This window comes from Eurosta solidaginis, chromosome 1, assembly GCF_040869045.1.
Source record: "Eurosta solidaginis isolate ZX-2024a chromosome 1, ASM4086904v1, whole genome shotgun sequence".
In the NCBI taxonomy this organism is placed as follows: Eukaryota; Metazoa; Arthropoda; class Insecta; order Diptera; family Tephritidae; genus Eurosta; species Eurosta solidaginis.
The window spans coordinates 305,761,493-305,773,631 of record NC_090319.1 but is presented as its reverse complement, the minus strand read 5'-3'; the positions used below and the strand labels follow the sequence as shown (position 1 = coordinate 305,773,631).

The 12,139-nt window shown below is 36.5% G+C and overlaps 1 protein-coding gene across 2 annotated transcripts in view; it reads left to right on the top strand.

The window, feature by feature from the left end:
* The window catches only part of Sec10 (Exocyst complex component Sec10), a 35,130-nt gene that overhangs the window by 22,289 nt on the left and 702 nt on the right, over positions 1 to 12,139 (top strand). The window contains exons 6-7 of one of the 2 annotated variants that reach the window (XM_067761371.1): positions 3,680 to 3,997; positions 11,872 to 12,098. In XM_067761371.1, coding sequence (XP_067617472.1) covers positions 3,680 to 3,997; positions 11,872 to 12,072 — 519 coding nt within the window. In that variant the 3' untranslated portion in view covers positions 12,073 to 12,098. Of the gene's footprint in view, positions 1 to 3,679; positions 3,998 to 11,871; positions 12,099 to 12,139 lie in introns of those variants that run through there. The other variant, XM_067761372.1, reaches the window with a different exon arrangement.

Sequence of the window (12,139 nt, the reverse complement as noted above, 5' to 3'; positions counted from 1 at the left end):
TGACATTTAAATCTACTCAATAAACTCAATTTACATGGTTGCATTTGCAGTTTGAAACAATTTTTTACACAATTTTTTTTAAATTGGCAATTTATTATATGACAAATAAATTGCCCAAATGGTGTAAATTGCCAATTTGGTGTGTGTTTGTACATACTATTAACCGTTTTGGCTAAACAATTCTAGTAACGGCTTATATAGTTATAATATTTCTAAACGTATAGTAAAATCTACTACGATCGTAGTAAAACTCAAAGGCAGTTATGTATGATACACAACCCTCTAAATTATGCATCCCGAACTTGTCAGAATAAGGGAAAACGTCAACGGGATGAGATCACCTGAATATTCATTTCATCATGGTATCTACCAGCATTGTAGACTAGAAGCTATGAAGCAAAGAAAAAAGTAATATCTGCTCTAAATTCTATTAAAATTACAACTTTTTATGCCAACGACAAAACATACTTATCGATCATAATAATTATCAAGCAACATAAAAAATAAACGTTGAAAAATAATTATTGAAGGGAAACTAATAACTAAACGTTTATTAGGACAGGTTTTATTGTGTAGGTGGATCGTTCCGATCATGGGGCCAAAAAGCCCTTATTTGCTCACGCTGGCGTTAAAGTAGAGGCATCTGTGCTTTCTAAGCGTTCAGAGAAAGCGTCTTGCACCTCATCGTCTTTTTCCGCTGTCGGTGCATGGGCTAAGATGAATGGAATATTAGAAGACTTTGCTTATATTCGATAGCGGCGAGACGTTCCGTTAATCGAGAAGGATGTCAACTATCCGGGTATCTGCAGCAATCCCATTAAGGGAACGTACACCCAGGTGCGTGCACCCCCAAATCATAGTACTTCAAATGTTGGCCGGGGTAGTTATTAGCAAAGGATTATCTTATTATCCGAGGCCTTAATTTTTTTTTGATTGGAGTGTGGTTTTATGTGGCAGGTCCCAGGCCCAGCGTACAACCCGCTCAAGGGGAATAAAAGTATTTATATAGGAGCCGCTTGAGCAGATAACCGCCGGCTTGCAGCTGCAGTCTGTGGTACTCAGACCTTGCCGATGAAATTCCCCAGCTAGCCTTTAAAATGATTATGGCCTAGCCAGGCTGTCGTCGTCTCATATTAGCTTACCACTAAATGGATGTTCAGTGGCTACGCAGAGGATACTTCAAGCTCCGGTCATTTCCTAGTGAGCGTCCAAAAATTAACCACTTATAATATAAAACTCATTAATAAGATACTGTAACGAATTTAGTGAAACTCCGCTTATTTTACACCTTCTACTAACGTTCGTATCGCTAAATTGTTGAATAAATAACTCCAATATTCAATAATGCAAAATGTCTTTATTATAATACTTCACAATAACACTCTACTTCGCAACTGATAGCGTGCTTAAATCAAACTGATTGCTCATGCCTCAACTTGTGCTGCTTTTATACTCTTCGGTTTCCTCGTTCGCATACTTCTAGGCATTTCTTCTTCTAGAGTTTACTGCTTAGTTATCAGCTATAAAATCACCAGCTATAAACTACAGATGCACGTTTATAGCTTCTCGCATAGCAATATGCGCGTGTTTATGTGAGTAATACTGCCACCAATGATTGCATACTTTTGTGAGTATCTCAGATATATGCATGTGTTTGTGCGTATCTCTCCGATGCTTCTCCGCTGCTTGTATGTGCATATGTGTAGACATAATGATTTATTTGTTTATGTACATACAAATGACTGCTTAGTATCGGCTTAGAGATGATGGTATCTCTTAGTGTTGCTAGTATTCGCCACAATACCATTTCTACCATGTATATTAAATTAAGTATTAAATCGCGACCGCCGTGGTAGCGTGCTCCGCCTACCACACCGCAAATCACGGGTCCAGGCACAAGTCGAAGCAACATCAAAAATTTAGAAAACAGTTTTTTTCGATTAGAATATAGACTTCTATATATCAAAATGATCTGGGCGAAAAAAGAAATTCATTTAGCCATGTCCGTCCGTCCATATGTCCGTTAACACGATAACTTCAGTAAATTTTGAGGTATCTTGATGAAATTTGGTATGTATGTTCCTGGGCACTCATTCCAGATCCCTATTTAAAATGAACGAAATCGGACTATAACCACGCCCACTTTTTCGATATCGAAAATTTCATTACCAAATATGGATAAAGCGATGAAATTTGGTAGGTGCGTTTACCTTATGATGCAGAATAGAAAATTAGTAAAATTTTGGACAATGGGCGTGGCACCGCCCACTTCTAAAGGAAGGTAATTTAAAAGTTTTGCCAGCTGAAATTTGGCAGTCCTTGAAGATATCACGATGAAATTTGCAGGAACATTACTCCTATTACTATATGTGTGTTAAATAAAAGTGAGCAAAAACGATTGACGAAAACGCCCACTTAAAAAAAAATTTTTTTTAAGTCAAATTTAAAAATTTTTTTATATTATTTTACAGTATATAAGTAAATTATGGCAACATTCAACGCCAGTAATGATATGGTGCAACAAAATACAAAAATAAAAGAAAAATTCAAAATGGGCGTGGATCCGCCCTTTTTCATTTAATTTGTCTAGAATACCTTTAATGCCATAAGTCGAACACAAATTTACCAATCATTGTGAAATTTGGTAGGGGCATAGATTTTATGACGATAACTGTTTTCTGTGAAAATGGGGGAAATCGGTTGAAGCCACTCTCAGTTTTTATACACAGTCGGCCGTCTGTCCTTCCGCTCGGCCGTTAACACGATAATTTGAGCAAAAATCGATATATCCTTACTAAACTTAGTTCACGTACTTATCTGAATTATCTTGGTATTAAAAATGGCTGAAATCCGACTACGACCACGCCCAATTTTTCGATATCGAAAATTACGAAAAATGAAAAAATAATGCCATAATTCTATACCAAATACGAAAAAGGGATGAAACATGGTGGTTGGATTGGTTTTTTGACGCAAAATATAACTTTGGACAAATCTTTGTAAAATGGGTGTGACACCTACCTTATTAAGTAGAACAAAATGAAAAAGTTCTACAGGGCGAAATCAAAAGCCTTTGGAATCTTGGCAGGAATACTGTTCGTGGTATTACATATATACAAAAATTAACGGTACCCGACAGATGATGTTCTGGGTCACCCTGGTCCACATTTTGGTCAATATCTCGAAAACGCCTTCACATATACAACTAAGGGCCACTCCCTTTTAAAACCCTCATTAATACCTTTAATTTGATACCCATATCGTACAAACACATTCTAGAGTCACCCCTGGTCCACCTTTATGGCGATATCTCGAAAAGGCGTCCACCTATAGAAATGTGTCCCACTCCCTTCTAAAATACTCTTTAATACCTTCCATTTGATACACATGTCATACAAACACATCTCAGGGTTACCCTAGGTTCATTTTCCTACACGGTGATTTTCCCTTATTTTGTCTCCAAAGCTCTCAGCTGAGTATGTAAGGTTCGGTTACACCCGAACTTAGCCTTCCTTACTTGTTTTTTTTCTAATAAATTATACTAGGCAGAGCCGAAGGTGTTTTGCTACTTGTGCTCCTTTTATTGTAGTATAGTGATTTATCACCTCTTTTTGTATAATAATAATAATATCACATACATATGTAATTAATTTCCCTTGTTTTTAATTTTTATTTTTAGGCATGTTTACAAGTTGTACAAAACTTGCAGCCATCCTTAAAGCAGGTAAAACGTTGTGTAGATGGTGATAATTTACAAAATATACTACACGAGTTTGGTGTACGCTTTCATCGGGTTATATTCGATCATTTGCAAACAATGCAATATAATACCGCCGGTGCTATGTGTGCCATTTGTGATGTGAATGAGTATCGTAAATGTATTCGCGAATTGGAGAATCCACTGGTAACACAACTATTTGATATACTACATGCATTGTGCAACTTGTTGTTGGTGAAGCCAGAAAATTTACAAGAAGTTTGCACTGGCGAAACTTTGGTGAGTAATTATTCTTCTTTCAGTAGTTGTTTAAGCTAGGCTTAAACTTAGTTTGCTTAAACTCTGGTCAAATTTAAACTCCAGTTAAACTACTGAGCAGTTTTTCAGTCACAGTATAAGGCCACGTTTGGGGTAGGCTTTTTGTACGGCAACACTGTTTTTTGTTATTAGATAATTTGTAGATACGGCAACAGTTGGATTTTGTTTACCCAAAAAACATGGAAAAAAATTTCTCCAGCCTTAGGGAAATATATATCTAGTTCCAGAGCTGATATCCAACATCATGCTGTATTTATTCTTAAACCAGATAATTATCAAGTTGTTATCCAACTTCATTTCCTAATCACTATCCAATCTTCGAGAAATTTTGTAAAATGTATAGTTCTCGAGTTGACCTCCACCGTCATTCTCAAATTATTTTCCGACCTTTGAGAGATTTTGTGAAATGCACAGCTTTCAAATGCATATCCAATACATTTCTCCAGTTTATATCCTACTTTGGAAATCGAGTTGAGGTAGGTTGAAAAAAAGTCTTCCCCGAGGTGGTACCACCAAAGCCAACAGATGTTTATTGTGAGAAATAAACACCTGGCTGATAGCAGCAAAGAAGCGCTATTAATTAAAAATAAGTTATATATATTTTATTTTCTTGAAAATACTGTAGCATTGTAATCTTACATTTGAGTCCAGTGAGAGAACCACACATAAATACAAGTTGGGAGCTATATTTTTTTTAACTTAAGTAATAGCATTTTTTGCTTTATAAAAAATTTCCTTTTTTGCTCAGAACGTTATTATTCTCAAGTTGAGTCCTGTTTCGAAACAACTTTTGCCTTGTTATCATCATGAGATGTAGTGGTACTTAAGCCCACATGCGTGTTGGGTATATTCGACTCCATTTCGAACGAACGCAAATAACAGATAGGTTAACTAGAGTTTAACCCTGTCAGATCGGCCGGTTAAGCTCAGCTTAAACTTTAATTAAAATAGACTGAAAAGCTGCAGAATAAGTTTAAGCGTAGTTTAACTGACAAACTGAGTTGAACTTGTACTGAAAAACCGGGCCTTAATCCTTCAACGGTGTTTATGACATTTATTGTGCCCAAATATGTTTGCAAATAAAGCATTAAACAATAAACATTGTTATTCAAGTGTTCAATTTGAGAAACATTTGAAAACTAACTTTATTCTAAAATCTAAATATTAGTTTTTAAATGCATCTAAAACAACCGTTGACAGTTTTCTCGGATTAAAAGGCAAATTTTCAAACCAGAATGCAACTGAATCGGGTTTTTAAACGATTTTTTATACTCACCATATATGTAATATGTACTCCTATATTGCTAATAGAAAATGCTCGCAATTAGTTGTGAATTCGATATCAAAACAAGACAGTCTTCAACATCATTGTGGACAAGACAAGTGTGATAACTTTTGTATAGACGTCAAAATTACAAAAAGATTGGACCACCTGATTTTTTATTGACTATCGCTGTCTCATTCTGTATCTCTTTCTATAACCCGTGGAAGATGGCCGGCGCTATGCGCCGCCATATTGAACACCCTGTCAAAACGCTGCCAAAACCATATATATAACACTTCTATATCAATACCTTCCTATCTCCCTAATGTGCAAGTTTTCTGTCCATCATTATTTGCTGAAACTGTGCAAATGTATGTTCTGCGCATGCGCGGGCTTTGTTAGTGTTAGTGAATTGTAGTAGCGTGTGTAAAAAAAGTATTAAAGGGGTTCAACGGGTCACTATCCCCTTTACCCAACTTCTGCATACTAATTGTTATAAAATCTCAGTTTAGTCGATTAAACAATGAAAAGGCCAACAAATACAATACAAGGCTTATAAAACAGTACAAATTTTATAATACTAATGGAAAACAAAAGCTTACTTTTTCATTTGGAGAACGAAATAGCCTAATGTACAATATTGATAGAAGCAAGACGGCTTGTTGAAATATACATATATTTAAGCCCCTTTTTTACAAAAATTAAACAACAGCCTTGAGATTTTGTCTCCTTCCCTCGTTGTATATCTGTACTGTAATGTTTGACAGGCTGCACAGTTCAGTAGTAGCGATATAGAAGTATTACATATATGGCCAAAACGCTTAAAAGTAGCCATATTGAACATCCTGTCCGGAAGTTGACGGATAAGATATCACACTTGTGTTATCCACAATGTTCAACATTTTTGTTATTGTAGCAGCATAAGTGTGACAACAAAAAATTTTATTTAGGTACATTCCAAGGCGAATTCAGTACCAGGTGTTGTTATCCCAACAGCTGATTGCTTCTTCTTGATTATTTTCCATACAGTGCCTTGTACTTTAAGATTGCAGTTAATCGAAATCAATTAATTTAATAATTTGGGAAAAATTTAAACAACGTGACATGAGGACGGACAAGGCGACAGTTGTTTCGATTATACCTTGTAAATGTGTTTGTAACACTTCAACCATCGTAGGAGTCCGGGTTCAAATCCCACTCCCGGGAGAAACGGCTTTGAAGAGATTTACAAGGTATAATCGAAACAGCTGTCGCCTTGTCGGTCCTGATGTCACGTTGTTTAAATTTTTTCCCAAATTATTAAATAAATTATAAATTATTTTTGTTGTTTACGGGTTTGAATTATAACTTTTTAAATAAAAACGAGCTCTAGGCCAAATAATTGTATATTCTTAATAAGTCTGAAGTCGAAATATCGACAAATTAAATAATATAATTGTATATCGAAAATTCACGTATTGTGTTTTATTAAGAATATACAATTATTTGGCCTAGAGCTCGTTTTTATTTAAAAAGTTATAAATTATAAATTAACAAGTGCTTCAAATAAATGTTTTCATGCATTTAAAGCATACATGTTAAATTTCAATTAGAATTAGCAATTGATGCAATTGGTTTATATTCTCTAATTCATTAAACAATTAGAAAGGTTCACCTAATTCCCATTAGATAATTGAAATTTTTATTCTAATGGTAAATCTAATTGCAATTAGTTGCCATTAGCAAAAAAAATTGGTTTACCTTTACAATTAGAAATCTAATTGACTTCTGCTAATGCAATTAGATATTCAATTAGCTCGAATTAGAATCAATTATTTATATTTATTTACATCATTATTCGTTCACTTCAATAATTCTTTGAAAAAAATTTATTTTTATCAAAATAATTGATTCTAATTCAAGCTAATTGAATATCTAATTGCATTAGCAGAAGTCAATTAGATTTCTAATTGTAAAGGTAAACCAATTTTTTTTTGCTAATGGCAACTAATTGCAATTAGATTTACCATTAGAATAAAAATTTCAATTATCTAATGGGAATTAGGTGAACCTTTCTAATTGTTTAATGAATTAGAGAATTTCGCAAATGAAGGTTAATTAGCAATCATTAGCATTATCTAATCATTACTTAACATCTATGATTTAAAGCAATACGGGCAATCCCCGCTTAACTCATACTAAATCAATCACAATTTTCTTTTGACTTTACATTCTTCTGCACGGCGATTTGGTTGAATTCGCTTTGCCACCACCTGGTATGGATCCGCCTTGGTACAGCTTAACATGGAGCCGATCCAACATTTTACGGCCGGACGTACTTCAATCAAGTTGAGACTGTTCATGGATGCTCGTTTCGGGATATTGTCGAAAGCCTCGGCAATGTCCCCATAAACACACCTAGGGCATATTCCTGATATTCCAGAGCTTACTCTATATTCATGACCACCCTATGCAATGCATCGATGTTGTGCTGAAGAGGATAATGCTTTAATCACTCTAGGGTTTTGAGAAGAAAAGATGTCAAACCAAAAGGCCTTTCGGTGCAGATGAATGGCTCTTCCCGCTTTCGGTGTGACGACTACTCGAGCCGTTCTCCAGGATTGCGAACGTTAAGCCATTCTACTATCGGTCGTTAGCCACCTGTAGACTACTCTGCAGTTTATAACAAAAAAGGGATACGCCTCTATTCTTGATATCGCCCCTCCCCATACGCTGTGATGCGCATTCGCTATAACAAGCCGTCCCCTTCACATTTCTTAATCCACTATCCTTTTGAACTCCTCTGGTGGATAAGTGAAAATTTGAGTATTTGTGTTAACAAAAACTACGCGTATTCTGAAAAAAAAAATTGAGAGATCGAGAAATTGGCGCGTTGTGCTGTTTGCGGAGTTTGACAGGATATAGCAGCCATTCGGTGCTTTAAGATTTCTAGTTCCGACGAAAGGTGACGCCGATACGAAAAGTGCTGTGGTCTGGCGTTAAGGAACTTCGCATCTATACGTAAATAAAGAGCCCTTGCATAGAGATGCGCAGACGCAGATTGAGTAAGTAAAGTGATTAGGCAATTTTGTACTATATTGTATCCACTCCGAAACCAATTGGCCGATCTTGTTCATTTTTTTGTTTTCGATAGAAATAGACGAAATCGAATAGACGAACAGACTAACATACCTGCGATTCGAGGGGGCTCTTAAAGCCACAATAGAGGTCGCAAGTGTGCTCAAATGGCGGATGAGGCAATACATGTGTACACAGATGGTTCTAAGTAGTGTATGGAGCAGGGTTTGCGGTATACTGAGCTGATCCTGAAATAACAGATCTTACATAACACTGTAGCGTTTTTCGCGGAAGTATTAGCCGTAACCAAAGCAGTAGAAGCACTGTGGCCGCGTTAACTTTTTTATTGACAGCCAAGCAGCAATTAAAGAAGTAATTTCGCATAGGAGCATCTCGAAGTGTATTAGAGTGAAGCAATCCCTGGAAAGATTCGGGACAATATTGGGTATTTGGAAATGGATGGGAATGAAAAAACCGAATGAACTAGCTAAAAGAGGCGCATTCCTTGAAGCTTTCTCCGTAGGCGTCCCAATTAGATTGGGCGAGATTAAAAGAAGGCGAGAGGTGCACATGATCGACCAAGCGGGAGAGGCGGAGCCCAAGCGCGGGGGTGTAGAGTATCGAAGATTATGTGTAGGTCTTACAACCTTAGGCTAACAAAGTTGTTTCTACCATTAAAAAGACGCACTGTCTTCTGGCGTCACATGCTTTTAAATTAGGCTTGGTTAGTGATAACAGATGTAGGAAGTAGGGGTTGGAGGAGGAAACTATCGATCACGTTTTGTTCTCGTGTCCTGCGCTTACCAGGCTAAGGCTTCAGCTATTAGGAGTGATACAGCTGTCAGATCGAGAAGCAGCAAGTGGCATTGGTCCTAGAAATCTTCTAGTATTTGCCAAGACGACAGTTATTTTATAAGAGAGGTCCTGGTTTTTGATAGGATTTTGTGTTTCGTCTTTAAATAAACTTCCGGTGGCACTACGGACCTATTCAGTCTATGTGAGGTCCTCATGGACCAGCCAGTTCAACCTAACCTAGACGAAGTCCTGCACAAGTACATCGACTTGACATCAGTACATGGTCGCCTTTTTTCGCCCCTTTATCTTTCTTAAACTTCTCCTATTACTCATCATGTTAATTTCTGTACAGTGTGACATCTGTTCGGCTAATAAAGACTTCACTTTTCAATTAAATACACAGTTAAAATTAGCGCTTGTTACCAAGAGGGGTTTTCCATGGGATTTCTAAGGGAAAATTACTTACTTACTTAATTGGCGCTTAACCGTTTAAACGGCTATGGCCGTTCAACAAGGCGGCCAATGGTTGCCAAGGAGGCAAAGTCCTTGTTCTTTCCAAAAAAAGATACTGAAATAAACAAAATGCTCCAATTTATTGTCTTCTAAAAATCTGTATCTATTTCTATCCATTTTGGAGGATTTAGCATACATAATCTGGTTTTGAATTAAATATATATATGGTACCCGAAAGTCTGCTTGGATCACAAAGGATTAATGCGCTTGTTTAGAATTTTTATACTCAGCTTAGCAGAGCTCACGGATTAATTTTGTTCGCATAACGGTAATCCGTAACGGCATAAACTAATTGAGATAGATATAGACTTCTATATATCAAAATGATCTGGGCGAAAAATTAAATTCATTTAGCCATGTCCGTCCGTCCGCCCGTCCGTAAACACGATAACTTGAGTAAGTTTTGAGGTATCTTAATGAAATTTTGTATGTAAGTTCCTGAGTACTCATCTCAGATCGCTATTTAAAATAAACGAAATCGGACTATAACCACGCCCACTTTTTCGATATCGAAATTTTCGAAAAACCGAAAAAGTGCGATAATTCATTACCAAAGACGAATAGAACGATGAAACTTGGTAGGGTTGACCTTATGACGCAGAATAGAAAATTAGTAAAGTTTTGGACAATGGGCGTGGCACCGCCCATTTTTAAAAGAAGGTAATTTAAAAGTTTTGCATGCTGTAATCTGGCAGTCATTGAAGATATCATGATGAAATTTGGCAGGAACGTTACTGCTATTACTATATGTGTTCTAAATAAAAATTAGCCAAATCGAATGACGAACACGCCCACTATTAAAAAAAGTTTTAAAAGTCAAAATTTAACAAGAAATTTAATATCTTTACAGTATATAAGTAAGTTATGTCAACATTCGTCTCCAGTAATGATACGGTGCAACAAAATACAAAAATAAAAGAAAATTTAAAAATGGGCGTGGCTCCGCCATTTTCCATTTAATTTGTCTAGAATACTTTTAATGCCATAAGTAGAACAAAAATTTACCAATCCTGGTGAAACTTGGTAAGGGCATAGCTTCTATAGCCAAATCGGTTGAATCCACGCCCAGTTCTTATATACAGTCGACCGTCTGTCCTTCCGCTCGGGCGTTAACACGATACCTTGAGCAAAAATCGATATATCTTTACTAAACTTAGTCCACGTACTTATCTGAAATCACATCATGACACAAAATATAACTTTGGAAAAAACTTTGTAAAATGGGTGTGACATCAACCATATTAAGTAGAAGAAAATGAAAAAGTTCTGCAGGGAGAAATCAAAAGCCCTTGGAATCATGGCAGGAATACTGTTCGTGGTATTACATATATAAATAAATTAGCGGTACCCGATATATGATGTTCTGGGTCACCCTGGTCCACATTTTGGTCGATACCTCGAAAACGCCTTCGCATATACAACTAAGGGCCACTCCCTTTTAAAACCCCATTAATACCTTTAATTTGATACCCATAGCGTACAAACACATTCTAAAGTCACGCCTGGTCCACCTTTATGGCGATATCTCGAAAAGGCGTCCACCTATAGAAATGTGTCCCACTCCCTTCTAAAATACTCTTTAATACCTCCCATTTGATACACATGTCATACAAACATATCCCAGGGTTACCCTAGGTTCATTTTCCCACACGGTGATTTTCCCTTATTTTGTCTCCAAAGCTCTCAGCTGAGTATGTAATGTTCGGTTACACCCGAACTTAGCCGTACTTACTTGTTTGAAATAATCACCCCTATTCTGCATTTCGATTACGTCCCCGTTCCCCGCTCCGCTTTAATCGAAGTTTGGTATTCTGCATTACGACGGAATCGTAAAGAGAAGAGGAAGAGCAAATGATTTTTCGAAAGCAACCGTTGGTACGGAATGTGTGAACATTGGAACAAAATAAATTAAAGAAAATTTGTATAAAACACTGAAAAACGTTTATATTTTATTATCCACGCCATTTTGTACAAAAAAAAGCAGTAGAATATATTGCCGCAGTGTTATATTTTTTTGAGTGAAGTGCTTTCATAATTGTAAATGTGTCTTTGTCGTTCTTTTGGCCAATTCGCTGCCGTGGTCACCGAGTTTTGTTAAAACGGATTCCTGCACGAATATAGTTGACATTTTTTAAATTTTAAGGATGCTAATTTCATTGCACTGGCCTAAAGTACTTTATAAAGGTTTATTTATTCTTTCCGCAAGGATTGTTTACGTTTTCGCTCCACCTTCCTCTACGCCGGCAGCTTGCTTTGGCATATAACTGGACCCAACGAACAGACACAAATTATAACTGTCTATTATAATGGAATCAATAGCCGCGGTATTATTTATGGAGTTGGAAAGCAACGCATACGAAAATTGCCAGGCGAGAATGGAAAGGCAAATATTGCGAGATTTGTGTAATCCATTTGAGATGAGTGACGAATTGTAAGAAATTGAACTTAAAATTGGTAAAGTTAAAGACTTATTT